Raw genomic sequence first — 16,634 nt, 5'->3', positions numbered from 1 at the left:
GGATGATGCTGCAAAGTATTATCTGTATTTTGATTTAGCGTGCTGATCTTAAAGGTGCATTGAAAAATTTGATACTCCGGCTGATGCTTCTGTTGTGGAGTAACTCATGCAGCCAGCTATGGCTCTAGGATTTGGTGTTACATGTTATTTATGTAGTTTATTGTAAAATTCGGTCACAGTCCCTATGATCACTGTTTGCAATTATGGCTTTATTTTGGTGATTTCGAAAACGTTTTTTGGTTTGGACATGTTTGTTTTGTTGTAGTACGGAGTTAGACTGATGGCCTTAATCTAAGTTTTCTTGTTGTTTGAATTGCATCCCACTGGGATTTTTTTGCACACAGCGTTGGTGTACGGTGCTTTTTTCAGGAATATTTTGCTGTTTTTTCCATGGATTTTCTGTTTGCACAGTCACATAGTCACTTTAAGATGTTATCTTGTTCGTGTTTTTAGTTTTGTTTGTTGTGGTTGCACCCTATTCAAGAGCCGAATGGCTCACAGGGCTATACCAAAATAAATAAACTAAATAAAAAACTAAACTAACTCCCCTAGGTCGACTCGGCCTCAAATGAGCACCTTGTGCGGTGTGTAGTAAACATCGCCAGCTGGGAAGACAAAGACGGTCGGGCGTGCTGCTGGCCACGCAGCCCCTTCGTGTACCGTTCCGGCCTTCAAAGGTGCTCGCTAACACCACTTGCCCCAGCAGAATGTTAGAAGCTACAGGGGGATCTTTTGTTATTCCAACTGAGTAAACATCGCCACCTGGGGAGACAAAGGCGGCCGGGCGTGGTGGTGGCCACCCCACACTCCTTCGTGTGCCACAGTGCGGGTAGCTTTCATATATAGGCGCTACACGCGAATAGCAAAATTGGCCCCAAAAGTATGTTGAGGCTACACACGGGAATGGTATCTTTGTAATTAAGTGGGCGGGAGCGGTGGCGCTGTGGTTAGCGCGCAGCCACTCGCAGGCAACGTCGCCGGTGTCGAACATCCGACTCGGTCACCACGCGCACATCCGGCTCGGTCAACCGACTGGTTGACTCAGCCTCAAGTGACTACTCTGGTTGCGGCGTGTGAACATGCGTCAGCATTGGGGAGACAAAGGCGGCCCGGCGTGGTGTTTGCCTGCCACCCACCCACTCCTTAAAATTCGGTTCATAAGACGCTCCCCCACAAATGCCGCTTTGAAATATAGGGGCCGTGTCTTGGAATAAACCCAACAGTCTCGAAGACTAATAATATGTCGCTCATCCGTAACAGTAACACTATCTTTAACACTAAACCCTGTCCCTAACACTTATCTGTGATGCCAATTCTACCTCTAACACTACGCCCCAAAACTAACCCTACCTCTAACACTAAGGGGCCGTCCATAAATGACGTCACGCGATTTTGGACGATTTTTTTTACCCCCCCCCCCTCGTCACACGGCGTCACAAGAAGTCAGACCCCTCTCAAATATGACGTCACAAAGCTCTGCCGCCCCCCTCCAAAAAAATTAAACATGCTTCAAATCGCTTTAAACTATTGTCATTGTAGTGCGTATTTAATGTGGCGCTGCACTCTGATGTTGTAGGAGAAAACATTTATTTAAAAATATATTTAATTAAGTAGAACGTGTTGTCTATATTTATTTAAAGTTGCGCATTTTGATGTGACGTCACATTTCTCAACCCCCCCCTCGTCACAAATGTCTGACCCCCCCTAGGTGCGTGACGTCATTTATGGACAGCCCCTAACGTATCCGAACCCTAACACTATTTAACATTAACCATATCTCTAACACTAACCCTACCTCTAAAACTAACGTTACCTCTCGACCCCTAACTTTAAACCCAGATGTAATATCACCCTAATCTCCAATACTCATAATACACACGATACCGACCTTATTTCTACTATTACTCATCCTCAGAGTAATCCCTACGTCCATAACGCAAACATTTTCTTTGGTTCTTTCGGTAAAGTCACGTAGAATGAGAATAATATAATAAATTGATAAAATAAAATAACACAATAATATTCTCACGACGTTTCGGCCACAACTTTACCGAAAGAACCAAAGAAGATGAATCATTGCAGTCACGAAAGCTTTAAATCGAAATTTAACGCAAACATTATCTATCTCTATCCAAACCCTGTTGTAAACCACACACCAAAAAAAAACACGTGCCCCAAAGCATTCAGCATTTGTCCATAATGCAAAAAAAACCATCAACAGTTGGCTGAATTACTGAATTGTGTGACCCTCTTGTTTCAGGACAAACATCAGAACACGTTCGCGTAAATGTGACCGACTCTACAGCAGCAGTGACACGGATACAACCGTGGATCGGTTTCATACTTTTTTCCGACTCATCAGCACAGCGTAATCACCAGTGCACACCACGAGGTCCATCGTCAGCTTGGCCCATGCCAATAATCATCAACCCACCCCCCCTTAGAACCCCTCCAACCCCCCACGCCCCTCCAAGCCCTACACCCCGACTATTACGACTTCCGAATAGCCTGGAACTGAATCCGAGATCGGGTGAAGATGGACGGATGTGTAATGTTGACGCTGGTGAGATCTTTCCAAAGCTGAGCAGCAGCAGTAGCAGCAACAGCAGTAGCAGTATCTGCAGCAGTACCCCCCACCCCATCATTGCGCCCCCTATAGCAGGAGCAGCAGCAGCAGCAGCGTCAACAAGCCAGCATCAGCAGCAGCGTGGAAGAGGCTCGGCTCATTCACGCGTGGTGTGTGTAGGGGGAGACAGGGAGCAGAGAGAAACACCACAGCGAGAGAGAGAGAGAGACGAGAGACACGGAGCACACGCGCACAGAGAAAGAGACACACACACAGAGAGACGCACACGCACAGAGAGAGACACACACGCACAGAGAGAGACACACACAGAGAGACACAGAGAGAGAGTCACACACAGAGACACGCACACACAGAGAGAGACACACACGCACAGAGAGACACACGCATAGAGAGAGAGACACACACAGAGAGACACACACACACAGAGAGACACACACGCACAGAGAGAGACACACAGAGACACACGCACACAGAGAGACACACACACACGTGTCTCACGTAGCTCACGTGAGCCACGCGCGCACAGACTTGAGACAGACACGGATTGTACCTTGAGACAACGCTCGCACGGAGACAGACAACCCCGTTGGTGGCGTGGGCACGTAAGAGACACGCCGGAGCAGACACGCGACATCGACTTGGAGACACGGAGCCAGAGAGAAGCTAGCACGCACGAACGCACAACGACAATCGACTCCGGGCGCGGGACAAGAGGACAAATCGCACGCGGAGACTTTAAAGAAGACGCAGCAGGTTGACTCGAGACGCGGACGCGACGAAGCAGAGAGGGCGAAGAGTCGAGACGAGAGCCGAGATAAGACGCAGACTCGAGAGACACCGAGCGAGGAGAAAGACGACACATGGGAGACACGATCGGATAGACAAGTAGCAGCACCAGCACCACCAGCAAACCCCGGGGGGTTCTTGAGACGCGGAGTAGCCAGGCACACGCGTCGACTTAGAGCGGAGAGACGGACACGCACACGCGTAAGGCACCTAACAAGACGCGCACACGGACACACACACTCACACACACGCACACGCGTAAGGCACCTAACAAGACGCACTCACACACACGGACACGCACGCACGGACACGTACAGACACAGACACACACGCACACACAAGGACACACTCACACGGACACGCGTAAGGCACCTAACAAGACACACAGACACACACGGACACACACGCACGGACACGCACAGACACGGCGAGAGAAATCCACAGGCAAACAAACGACTCTGCGCTTCATTAGGCATGCATAGGGATCAGGCCATGTGTCACTAGGCAGTATAGAGTCACTAGGCAGTATAGTATGTGTCACTAGGCAGTATAGAGTGTGTCACTAGGCAGTAAAGAGTCACTAGGCAGTATAGAGTGTGTCACTAGGCAGTAAAGAGTCACTAGGCAGTAAAGAGTCACTAGGCAGTATAGAGTGTGTCACTAGGCAGTAAAGAGTCACTAGGCAGTATAGAGTGTGTCACTAGGCAGTAAAGAGTCACTAGGCAGTATAGAGTCACTAGGCAGTATAGAGTGTGTCACTAGGCAGTAAAGAGTCACTAGGCAGTAAAGAGTCACTAGGCAGTATAGAGTGTGTCACTAGGCAGTAAAGAGTCACTAGGCAGTATAGAGTCACTAGGCAGTGTAGAGTCACTAGGCAGTATAGAGTCACTAGGCAGTATAGTGTCACTAGGCACTATAGAGTGTGTCACTAGGCAGTGTAGTATGTGTCACTAGGCAGTATAGAGTCACTAGGCAGTATAGAGTCACTAGGCAGTATAGAGTCACTAGGCAGTATAGAGTGTGTCACTAGGCAGTATAGAGTCACTAGGCAGTATAGAGTGTGTCACTAGGCAGTATAGTGTCACTAGGCAGTTTAGAGTGTGTCACTAGGCAGTATAGTGTCACTAGGCAGTATAGAGTGTGTCGCTAGGCAGTATAGTGTCACTAGGCAGTATAGAGTCACTAGGCAGTATAGAGTGTGTCACTAGGCAGTATAGTGTCACTAGGCAGTATAGAGTCACTAGGCAGTATAGAGTCACTAGGCAGTGTAGAGTCACTAGGCAGTGTAGTGTCACTAGGCAGTATAGAGTGCGTCACTAGGCAGTATAGAGTGCGTCACTAGGCAGTATAGAGTGTGTCACTAGGCAGTATAGTGTCACTAGGCAGTTTAGAGTGTGTCACTAGGCAGTATAGAGTGTGTCACTAGGCAGTATAGTGTCACTAGGCAGTGTAGTGTCACTAGGCAGTATAGAGTGTGTCACTAGGCAGTATAGTGTGTCACTAGGCAGTATAGAGTGTGTCACTAGGCAGTATAGAGTCACTAGGCAGTATAGAGTGTGTCACTAGCCAGTATAGAGTCACTAGGCAGTATAGAGTCACTAGGCAGTATAGAGTCACTAGGCAGTATAGAGTCACTAGGCAGTATAGAGTGTGTCACTAGGCAGTATAGAGTCACTAGGCAGTATAGAGTGTGTCACTAACCAGTATAGAGTCACTAGGCAGTATAGAGTCACTAGGCAGTATAGAGTCACTAGGCAGTATAGAGTCACTTGGCAGTATAGAGTCACTAGGCAGTATAGAGTGTGTCACTAGGCAGTATAAAGTCACTAGGCAGTGTAGAGTCACTAGGCAGTGTAGAGTCACTAGGCAGTATAGAGTCACTAGGCAGTATAGAGTCACTAGACAGTATAGTGTGTGTCACTAGGCAGTATAGAGTGAGTCACTAGGCAGTATAGAGTCACTAGGCAGTATAGAGTCACTAGGCAGTATAGAGTCACTAGGCAGTATAGAGTCACTAGGCAGTATAGAGTGTGTCACTAGGCAGTATAGAGTCACTAGGCAGTATAGTGTCACTAGGCAGTATAGAGTCACTAGGCAGTATAGAGTGTGTCACTAGGCAGTATAGAGTCACTAGGCAGTATAGTGTCACTAGGCAGTATAGAGTCACTAGGCAGTATAGAGTGTGTCACTAGGCAGTATAGTGTCACTAGGCAGTATAGAGTCACTAGGCAGTATAGTGTCACTAGGCACTATAGAGTGTGTCACTAGGCAGTATAGAGTCACTAGGCAGTATAGAGTCACTAGGCAGTATAGAGTCACTAGGCAGTATAGAGTGTGTCACTAGGCAGTATAGAGTCACTAGGCAGTATAGAGTGTGTCACTAGGCAGTATAGAGTGTGTCACTAACCAGTATAGAGTCACTAGGCAGTATAGAGTCACTAGGCAGTATAGAGTCACTAGGCAGTATAGAGTGTGTCACTAGGCAGTATAGAGTCACTAGGCAGTATCGAGTGAAGCTCAGCGCTGTTACTCCTAATAAGGTATTTTGATGCGACTTGACCTCGCCACTTGAGTCGGGTTGCTACCGGCGTGTGCCAAAGCCGGGCTACCGATGCGTTTCATGTGCGTGTACAATATCCAGTACCGCGTGAGTGACTTGGTTGTATGATATTGCACGTGTGTAGTCGTATGTGAGGCATAGGCAGCATACACAGTAAGAGGTTGTTCGAGGTTGGAACGTACAGCAGCACCACACAACACGTGCTTGTGTATATGCTGCGTGTCAGCAGCACGTGCACCTGTAGTTACAGTTACTGCCATCATCATATGTAGTGTTGGATTACAGTCCCGTGTGTGTGTGTAGTTATGTATACACACGTGGTAGGCGGTTATGCAGTGGGCGCGTGTGTGTGTATGATGTAGTAGTGTGTGTGTTATGATATTAGAGGCAGTCAGGCAGGGTGTATGTGTAGTGTCTATATGATACAGGCAGGGTGTATGTGTAGTGTCTATATGGTATAGGCAGGGTATTTGTGTGGTGTCTATATGATACAGGCAGGGTGTATGTGTAGTGTCTATATGATACAGGCAGGGTGTATGTGTGGTGTCTATATGATACAGGCAGGGTGTATGTGTAGTGTCTATATGGTATAGGCAGGGTGTATGTGTGGTGTCTATATGATACAGGCAGGGTGTATGTGTAGTGTCTATATGGTATAGGCAGGGTGTATGTGTAGTGTCTATATGGTATAGGCAGGGTATATGTGTGGTGTCTATATGATACAGGCAGGGTGTATGTGTAGTGTCTATATGGTATAGGCAGGGTATATGTGTGGTGTCTATATGATACAGGCAGGGTGTATGTGTAGTGTCTATATGGTATAGGCAGGGTGTATGTGTAGTGTCTATATGGTATAGGCAGGGTATATGTGTGGTGTCTATATGATACAGGCAGGGTGTATGTGTAGTGTCTATATGATGCAGGCAGGGTGTATGTGTAGTGTCTATATGGTATAGGCAGGGTGTATGTGTAGTGTCTATATGGTATAGGCAGGGTGTATGTGTAGTGTCTATATGGTATAGGCAGGGTATATGTGTGGTGTCTATATGATACAGGCAGGGTGTATGTGTGGTGTCTATATGGTATAGGCAGGGTATATGTGTGTGGTCTATATGATACAGGCAGGGTGTATGTGTAGTGTCTATATGGTATAGGCAGGGTATATGTGTAGTGTCTATATGATACAGGCAGGGTGTATGTGTAGTGTCTATATGGTATAGGCAGGGTATATGTGTGTGGTCTATATGATACAGGCAGGGTGTATGTGTAGTGTCTATATGGTATAGGCAGGGTATATGTGTGGTGTCTATATGATACAGGCAGGGTGTATGTGTAGTGTCTATATGGTATAGGCAGGGTATATGTGTGGTCTATATGATACAGGCAGGGTGTATGTGTAGTGTCTATATGGTATAGGCAGGGTATATGTGTGGTCTATATGATACAGGCAGGGTGTATGTGTAGTGTCTATATGGTATAGGCAGGGTATATGTGTGGTCTATATGATACAGGCAGGGTGTATGTGTAGTGTCTATATGGTATAGGCAGGGTATATGTGTGGTGTCTATATGATACAGGCAGGGTGTATGTGTAGTGTCTATATGGTATAGGCAGGGTATATGTGTGGTCTATATGATACAGGCAGGGTGTATGTGTAGTGTCTATATGGTATAGGCAGGGTATATGTGTGGTCTATATGATACAGGCAGGGTGTATGTGTAGTGTAGGGACGAATGGTAAAAAAATGAGGCTGCGCACGGGGCTCCTGCTACGGGCTCTGTCTCTGCTGGGGGTCGTGGCCGTGGTGATGCTGCTGTGGATGAGCTCCTTGGGTGGCTTCGGAGACGTGTCCGTGAGTACCCTTCGATCCATCATCCACCCACCCACTAGTCCCTGTGTACAATCAGTCTGTCTATGAATCCACTCACCAGTATCTGCGTCCATATTTCCAGGAATGTGTCGATCCACCTTACGTCAATTCATCCATCCATGTTTCTGTCCCTCCGATCAGTCCATTCGATTATTAATCAACTCTGCTTTTACCTTTATCCATCTATATATGTCTGCCCTTATGTTCATCCCTCCATATGTGCAATCCCCAATTCCTCCATCTCTCTAGCAATTCCTCTATACAGCCAGCCAACTATCTGCAAGTCATTCTCTATGCCAATCCCTCCGTCCACCAATTCATGCATAAATGTCATCAAGTCTGCTGTGTTCAAATCAAGTCTGCTGTATTCATCAATGTCTATATTTTCATCCCGCTACACATCCAACCACAAATACACCAGCCCGTCGTTAAGTCAATATATCCATGCCCACGAGCAAACCATCCATCCCCTCGATCCGACCATCGCGTTTATCCTTACATCCACCAAACTATCCATCTACTAATTCATCCATACGCCCCTCTATGCAGCTCTCTATATATGCATCCACTTATCAAGCCAGCTCTCTAGGTATGTGTCTAGCCATCCAATCATCCAGCCACAAATCCACGAAAATATTAATTAATCTCGCCATCCCTTCTATCCATGGGTGCACCTCGCCCTCTGGTCACACATCCCTCTATCAAGCCCTGCATCCCTCTGTCCATCCATATAGGCAACAAATCATCCCCCTGACTGTCAGTTAATTCGTGATTCTATCTAACCAGCCATCGCTCGTTTCATCACCCACATAATCATTCATCCAATCCACGCTTCATCTCTCTATCCAAGCTCACATGCCTACAACCATCAACTTCCCCATCCACACTTACATCCCCTGCAGCCATCCCTTGGCTGAATGTTGCTTCCAGCGTGCGCAACGCGCGCCTTGGCTTTATTATACTTCCTTGTGTTTCTATCGGATTCCTTTCACCATTCATTGATGATAATGGCAAGGTACATACTATACTTGTAAGTGTGCAAATGTGTAATATGTGTCTCTGCATAGCACACGAAGATCTCCCCTATAGCCTTAAAAGACTGTTGGGTCAAGTGCTGTTAGCGAGCGCCTATGAAAGCCAGAACGGCACACGAGGGGGTGGGTGGCCAGCACTACGCCCAGCCGCCTTTGTCTTTCTAATGGCGATGTTTTTACGCACCAGGTACTCATTTGAGGCCGAGTCGACCTAGGAGAGGCCCAGGACCAGTTCAGATAATCGTCACTAATTTGGGCCGTGAGCAGGAATCGAACTGGGGTTCGCTAACCGCGCGCTGCGCTTTGTGTGTACAAAGACACATGCCAACTTGTATGCACACCATGCTGTTAACACCAATTAAAAAAACACTCCAATGGCATTATACAGCACCTGTGCGGTGATGAATCAATAGAGCTGGTACTCTAGATATAGTGTATTCTACGTGGACCCGTCATAATAACGTGGAATTTCCACTACTTGCTCAGGACACAAGTGTCGACATGCACTACCCAATACTTCTTTAGGCAACGGTGGCACCTCATGGGTTTGATATAGCCCCGTGTGTGCGTGTGCATTACAACGATCTATGCTGAATTGCGTTGTGTGTACCCGGTATGTATGCATGCTGAATTTATTTCGCACCGTACGTATCCTGCGTACCCTCCACATGTGTGTGTGTCTATGTGCTGGGAAATCTTTCAGCCTCACCTCGCAGTTGATAGAGAATGGCAGCCCTTGTCTTTCACTCTGTGCCTTAATGTGGAGATCCATTTATTGGATATTGGTCCTATACAATAATGCCTTTGTGTGCACGGCGCACGTGTGTGTGGCGTGTACACGTGTACGCGTGTATGCATTTGTGTGCATGCGGGGTGAGCAAGCGTTGTAAGCGCACTCGGCTACGGACCTGACAACCTGAGTTCGATTCCCGGCCACAGCCAACATCAGTGGCAAATTCCTGAACCGGCCATGGGTTTGCCCAAGTTCAACTCAGCTTCAAATAAGTGTGTGCGGACATCGGCATTGTTGGGGGCACACCGTTACACGTGTGCGCTCTTCTAGCCCTAATAGGTGCTCGCAAATAGCACTTGTCTCAAAAGTCTGAGAAGGTTTCACGGACGATGTACGTCATCGTATCTGCCGCGCGTATTACGAGCAGGGGCAGTGCCGGATTATCCGAGTAGCAAAAGTAGCTACACATGTAGTAGCTACGGTCCCCGCACTTTCACACAAGTAGCTACACATGTAGTAGCTACATATGTAGTAGCTACATGTGTAGTAGTTACATATGTAGTAGCTACACTTGGAGCTACTACACATGTAGTAGCTACCGGCCCCGCACTTTCAAGGGCCCGCGCTAAATGCTTTCAAGCTATCAATTCCGGTTCAGTGATTCTGCACTTGCTCTATTACTATAGTACTATACCACCTTCCACTTTTATGAACTACTGCGTGTTTAAGGTTAGCGATTTGTCGTATTATCTGGCTGTATAGCAAATAAAAAAATGCAATTACCTTTATTATGCAAGTTAAAAATGTGTGTTTTAATATCGATGCGTGTTTTTTTTATTTAGGGCCCCTTTATAACATATGCTACACGCCCCGCACTAGCTTCATCCGAGCACTGAGCAGGGGGTGTCACGTACCGCATTGGGCCATTAAGCTGCAGGAAATGACTTCTTGGCCGTTCATCGACGATCATTAACGAGGCGTCACACCCACACTCGTGTTCCCCACGTAAATCGCAACATCGGTTGTTCAAACAAGTGCGCACCTGCGTACGTGAACGCGTACGAGCCCACGGACAGATCGTGTTGGTGATCATATTGCTGCTGCTGCTTTGCGAAATCGTTCCCCGAGCGTGAATAAGGAGTGCAATCACGCTGTGGATTTTCAAGGGAAAGAATACAATAGGTGACGTTTCGGGCAACCCTTATGCAATCAGTCTCTCTGGCCTCTTCGATGTATAAGCTATATAAAGGGACATTGACCAAAACGTTGCCCATCGTATAGTTTTACTTTTAATGCCACAGTTGTTGTTGACGAACGTTTTGAGTGTTTGTTGTTGTTGTTATTTACGGACAGATGTGCTGGCCACCTTTGTTGGGATTTTATTTTGTATCACAATTGACCGAGCGCACAGACCCAAAGGCAGTAACTCAAAAGCGGTTAGCAAAAGAGCACTTACTACAGCCGTGCAGCAGATAGGAAATGGGACTTTTTTATTTGACAAACGGGACCTTTTTTGCCAGTATTGCCAAGTAAGGGTAAAACCTATTCTCATTTTTCTATCCTTTGGTTCTTTCAGTAAAGTCACGTAGATGGAAAAATAATAAAATGATAGAAAAAAACGACGACGTTTCGATCGCAACACAAGCAGGCTAACAAATACAGCAGGCGGACTGCAGATTTTTTAAAAATCATTTTATTATTTTTCTATCTACGTGACTTTACCGAAAGAACCAAAGAATGTTATGTCCTGCAGCCACGAAAGCTTTAAGTCAAGACTTATTCTCATTAATTTCATTATTTTTATTTCATACAGCAGATAAGAACTAATACGTTTCTGAAATTGAGTGAAAGTTATAGTAACGTGGGAATTACGTTGCTGTAAGGAAGTCCCCCCCCCTCCGCCCCCGAAGCCGGCAACTAATCACAGCGATGATAGTGCAGCGAGATAATAGCTAACACGTGTCCTTGAATTGAGCCAGGGTCAGAGGAACTTGGGGGGGGGGAGGAAGAGGCAACGGAAGTTCGAGAGTTGAGCCGTGCGATGAGAGTAAGGAGAGGGAGAGTGAGATGCTGTGCCCTGCAATGCAGTGGTGGGAAACGCAGCGCGGGTGGAGATGCAAAGAGAGAGGGAATCCAATGGACGGGAGAGCCAGCAAGGTGTGAAGCTTTTGGTGCTGTAACGGCCACGGTGATAGCCGTCAAAGACTGACAAGGGAAGTGACCACGACGCTGAGCGAGTATACTGGAGTGAAGCGGGCAAAAGTCGAGGAGGCTGAATCAACCCCAACCGGTCGTTTCAAATTCCAGCGATTCACCATCCGCACGCCGCCGTGTCGGTCATGGGGTTGTTGATTTTTGTTTTACCAAAATGTGCCAATGCCGGTTTAGTGACGTTTGAGGGAGGGCAGTACCGCTTCTGTTATCGTTTGCCACGGATGCGAGCCGTGGCTGAGAGTCAAGCTCCAGTCGCCTTGCTAACCGCTGCCCCACAGCTCCTCACGATGGTTTTTATCATCGGTTTTCACCACCCACTCCCCCCTCCACGAGGTCAAGAAAGCCTTTCAAGTTCGGGGGGGGGGGGAGGCGCAGGCTGCGGCATAGATACCGTGCAGGAAACGCACTTATACACACAACACGAACCACGTGGCTGGCTGACCCCGCAGTGACTAGGGGCAGCTGTCAGCTCCAGCAACCCGTGCACGCCAAGGGAGACGTTCAAGTGCCATGAGTGGGAGCTGGAGGGGCGGGCGGGCGGGCGGGCGGTGCGTGGCGGAGCGGTGGCGCAGCGATTAGCGCTACGCTGCGCTACGAACCCGCCGACCCGAGTTCGATTCCCGCTCACGGCCAACAGCGGTGACGATTCTCTGGACCGGTCCTGGGCTTCTCCTAGGTCGACTCAGCCTCAAATGAATACGTGGGTGCGCTGTGTAAAACATCGCCACTGGAGAGACAAAGGCGGCCGGGCTTGGTGCTGTGGCCACCCCCTCGTGTGCTGTGCCGGCCTTCATAGGTGCTACTCGCGAACAGGACTTGCCCCAACAATCTGCTAAGGCTATACGGGGATCCTTTGTCTTTGGTGTGTGGGCGGTGAGGATGCACAGGGATAAGTGCTAATGATGGAGTAGGGGGGGGGGCCGCTATACCACCAGAAAAGTTTGAGAAGGAATCACTGGGATGAGGCAGAAACCCTCTTCCCTTTGACTGCCGTTTCGGCCGAGGAGCCGCCAATGCCAACGCAAGTCGAGTGAGGCTCAGCTAGGGATTCAACAGCGTCCCGTTATACGTCAGCGCGTTTGTTTCAAAACAATGAGGTCATCCCGCTTTTATTCCACGCGTGTGCACGTGCAGGGCCTTTTTGTAAATCCATTTTTGGGCACCCCCGCAAAGCCCTTTGCGGGCCTTGGGTTATTTCACCAGACCATCATCACCACCACCACCGCCATGCTGGTTCGTGCGGGTTGGTGAGGGGTGAGTTGTAAAGCGATGGAAGCACAGAAGTAGAGTGTAAAAAATGGATCTTGCTGAAATGTCGTCACGGGAATTCATTTGGCGGTCGCCAATTCATGCCCATAACGAAGGTTCTTAGACCGAAACAGGAAGACTTCTTCACAATTCTGGCAAATCGCCCGATGAAGCCGGTTGTAATCACTAGCGAAACGTCGTACTCAAATTGTAAACGTTGTGGGTTTACTATCCAATACACCGGTGTGCTGATGTAGTGACAAGCCTCACTAATTGGCCACGTCGGGTGGTGGCGGGGTTAACGACACTCCAATATATTTACGCGATCTAACCCAAAGAAACCTTTATGATGGATAATATTGGTCACGAAAAGCCTACTGCGAGCTAATTCGTGCACGGTCCAGGCTGAGCTTTGAAGCCACGGAGGCAAAAACGGCTCTAGCTATAGCGGGTGTAAACAATCTCAAAATGCGGGACAGATTCCTTAATGCACTTAGGACACCCGTCCCGAGAGTTATTGCCGTGGCCCAAAAATACACTCCCCGCCGTTTCGTTATTTTCCCCTCGGGACAAGACCGTTGAAGTCTGGCGTGTGTTCCTTTTTATTGCGCGCGTTCCCACAGCCCACAGGGACGTGCGCTAATGTGACTTGTCCCGCGACATTTCTCGGAGGTTTTTCTTTTTCCCCACGCAATGTTTTCTTGGCCATGCAGGCAGACTTCGCAGCAGGACGAGACGGGACGAACCCATGCACCACTTTGTCGAGCAAACGACGTCCCTCTGAGGTCAGAGAGTCAGAGAGACGTTGGCTTCGGTCGAGGAATTTCCACCTCAGAATTTGTGCTTAAAAGAAATGTTTTTTTAAATTTTTGTTTCCCCCCCCCCCCCCCCGATGATTTATCGCCAATTGCGGTATGCCGCATGCCGGGCTGCGTTTGTAAATTTTATGGTGGGATTTGTTCGAGGCTGAATTTGACAGCGGCGAGCTTGCCACAAAGACAAAGATTCCCCGCCACCCCCCCCCCCCTTTAACAGACTTGGTGGAGCAAGTGATGTTAGCGAGCACCTATGAAGGCCGACACGGCACACACGAGGGGGTGGGTGGCCAGCACGGCGCCCGACCGCCTTTGTCTTCCCCAGTGGCAATGTTTACACATCGCACCAAGTACTCATTTGAGGCTGAGTCGACCTAGGGGAGGGGCCCAGGAACCGGTTCAGATAATCGTCAGCGGCGTTGGCGGCCGTGAGCGGGAATCGAACTCTGGTCGCCGGGTTCGTAGCGCAGCGCACTAACCGCTGTGCCACGCTCCCCACTTGCCACACACGCACGCACACACGCGCACAAACACGTGAAAGTTCTGGCTTCATCACAGGTCACCGGGTCCTGAATTCTAACCCCGTGATCTCAGCTGTGGCGCTTCATCGTTCTGACATACCCATTGGGATTTGCCACGAATCACCGGGCTGCGTCCGCCTGCTGCCGCACAAGCTAATAACAAAAGTCGCCACAAACAGCGTGCGCACACACAGCTACAGGGCGGCGTCCGAGGGCGGACCAGGCGCTGCGTTATTTTTTTTACTTTTTGTATTCCCCAAAAGGCGCGATAATAACGCAACCCCCCCCCCCCCGCTGCCCCTGTCTCAAAGGGGTCAGAAGGCGTGCGTCCCAATGCCAAGGGGAAAAAAACAGTCGCCTCCTCATCGCTGCTTTCATCGTCACTAACCACACTTTTCTGTTCCCGTGAACTCCACCAATTGATGCCTCCACCCCTGTTGAGGGCTTGATCTACCGGACTGTCAACCACGCCGCAAGGACACACACAACACCCCCCTCTCTCTCTCTCTGTCGTCTCTGCTGCTCACCTCAAGGCTGCACCACTTCAGAAATCGCCTCCCGTCGCCTCTCTTCTCCCAACCAACGTCTCAACTCTGACCGGCCGCAGCTCTGTCGGCGCTGTTTGTTGCTGGCCGCTCGGTGCTTTGGGCCTCCTTGGGATTCTTGGGCCTGTGCTCGGAAACCACGGTTGGTGATGGTGATGATAATAAAATGAAAAGAGCGAAGCAGCTGCTGCCGGCTTTCGCGTTCCCGACCTCCAACACGACCCCGCTCGTAAACAGCCCGGCGGTATTTTAATTTGGCCGCCTCGAGCAAATACAGGGCGATCCACTTACAGATACCCCACCTAATTTTACTATGTATGTACGCATGTTGGACTTCTTTCGCACCGTACGTTGCCAACCGCGCTAATCGGAGCTGCGGGGGAAGGACAACAAACTAAACACAAAAAGGCAGTTCTAAAGCAATGAGCTCTTGATCTAGATTTTTTTTTAAAAGCGCACAGCTACAGTGGCTTCCTGACATCGGGAAGGAAGAGCGTTCCAGACGGCCCAGAATCGCGCCTGAAAGCGCGCGATGCGGTGACGACCGTCTTTGTTCGATCGTCAAAAGCCTCCCTCGGGTGCTTGAAATGTGTCAACGTTGTGTGAGCGACGGCTCCAAATCCTACAGAGGGAGTACTTAAAGAAGCAAAAATTTAAATGTATAATCCATTGCGTCGAGTTTTGCGGTAGACGCGGAGAAGAGTTGGGAGTCCCGTGTTGTTCTCTATATAAACCGCATCCGTATGTTATTCGTTTTTATGAGGAATTAGGAATAAGCAATGGCATTTCCCGGGCACTTTAAATGCCCAATAAAGCGCTTTTTACATCACATTTCACTTCAGCCGTTCCAGTGCCCAGCTGTAGTTCACCTCTGTGCTTTGGCCTGGTGGGGTATCCACAAATGGATCGCCACCAACTAATGCCAAAGCTTTTGAGGGGCTAAGACCACAGGCGTGTCTGTGCCGAGCGGGTTTGCCCAGGAAGAGGTCCCAGGCCCCATCAAAATGCAAATGCGTCGCCCTTATAGGACCTGGTTGCGCGAGGCATATTTAATCTCCTGCTTACATAAAGGATAATACCTGTCACGACTACCACTGCTGCATCGGTAACAACCGAGTGTTTGCGTTTCAAAACGGATATTTCGGAACGAAAGCAGAAAACGGGGAGAAATCAAAAATAAATCCTGATACTGTTGCGGATGGGTACACGTACAGCATGCTTTGTCATTCCATTGCTGGATGATGGCCCCGCGCCACGCCTGCGTGGGCCGTGGGAGCTATTTAGCCATACTTCACCACGCCGGTGAGTGTGGGGATTGGCGGGGGTTTACGGCGCGACAATGGATCTTGCTGCGCTGCCCTCTGCTGCGCATCAAATACAAAAGGTTCCCCCGTATAGCCTGACAGAGACTTTTGGGGGCAAGCGCTGCTAGCGAGCAACCCCATTGCTGCCCGCCACGACAATGACAACGCGGTCGCTCAGCCAAGCACGATCCAGGCTCAACCCAGCTTAGCTTGCGAGATCCGACGAGGAAGGGGTGAGAATTCTAGACGATTTGGTAATGGGGCCCATCTGCTTGTGTGTGATTTACACGTGCGCGCGTGTGTGTGTGTGTCGGGGCTGTCAAGCCGTACATGTTTACATCAGGCCCAAACGGAAGAGCGGGCGCGACTTTGTCCGTCCGCGACACAGTCATTTTTTATTTTATTTCTACCTGCGTG

At 49.0% G+C, this 16,634-nt stretch overlaps 2 protein-coding genes across 5 annotated transcripts in view; one reads left to right on the top strand and one right to left on the bottom strand.

Annotated features, from left to right (window-relative positions):
• LOC116942949 (palmitoyltransferase ZDHHC16-like) overlaps positions 1-8,253 on the bottom strand; it is a 41,460-nt gene extending 33,207 nt beyond the window's left edge. The window contains exon 1 of the mRNA XM_076067442.1: positions 7,862-8,253. The gene's annotated coding sequence lies outside the window, so the exon portion shown is untranslated. The remainder of the gene's footprint in view (positions 1-7,861) is intronic.
• The window catches only part of LOC116942950 (N-acetylgalactosaminyltransferase 7-like), a 111,102-nt gene continuing 96,986 nt past the window's right edge, over positions 2,519-16,634 (top strand). For 2 of the 4 annotated variants that reach the window (XM_076067440.1, XM_032955444.2), the window contains exon 1: positions 2,519-7,785. In XM_076067440.1, the coding sequence (XP_075923555.1) occupies positions 7,630-7,785 (156 nt within the window). In that variant the 5' untranslated portion in view covers positions 2,519-7,629. The remainder of the gene's footprint in view (positions 7,786-16,634) is intronic. The other 2 variants (XM_076067438.1, XM_076067439.1) reach the window with 2 other exon arrangements.

The sequence above is a fragment of the Petromyzon marinus genome, chromosome 16, assembly GCF_048934315.1.
Source record: "Petromyzon marinus isolate PM22_M1 ecotype Great Lakes invasive population chromosome 16, UKy_Petmar_22M1.pri1.0, whole genome shotgun sequence".
NCBI classification, from domain to species: domain Eukaryota; kingdom Metazoa; phylum Chordata; class Hyperoartia; order Petromyzontiformes; family Petromyzontidae; genus Petromyzon; species Petromyzon marinus.
Note: the sequence above shows the minus strand (reverse complement) of the source record. Positions and strands in the feature narration are given on the sequence as shown.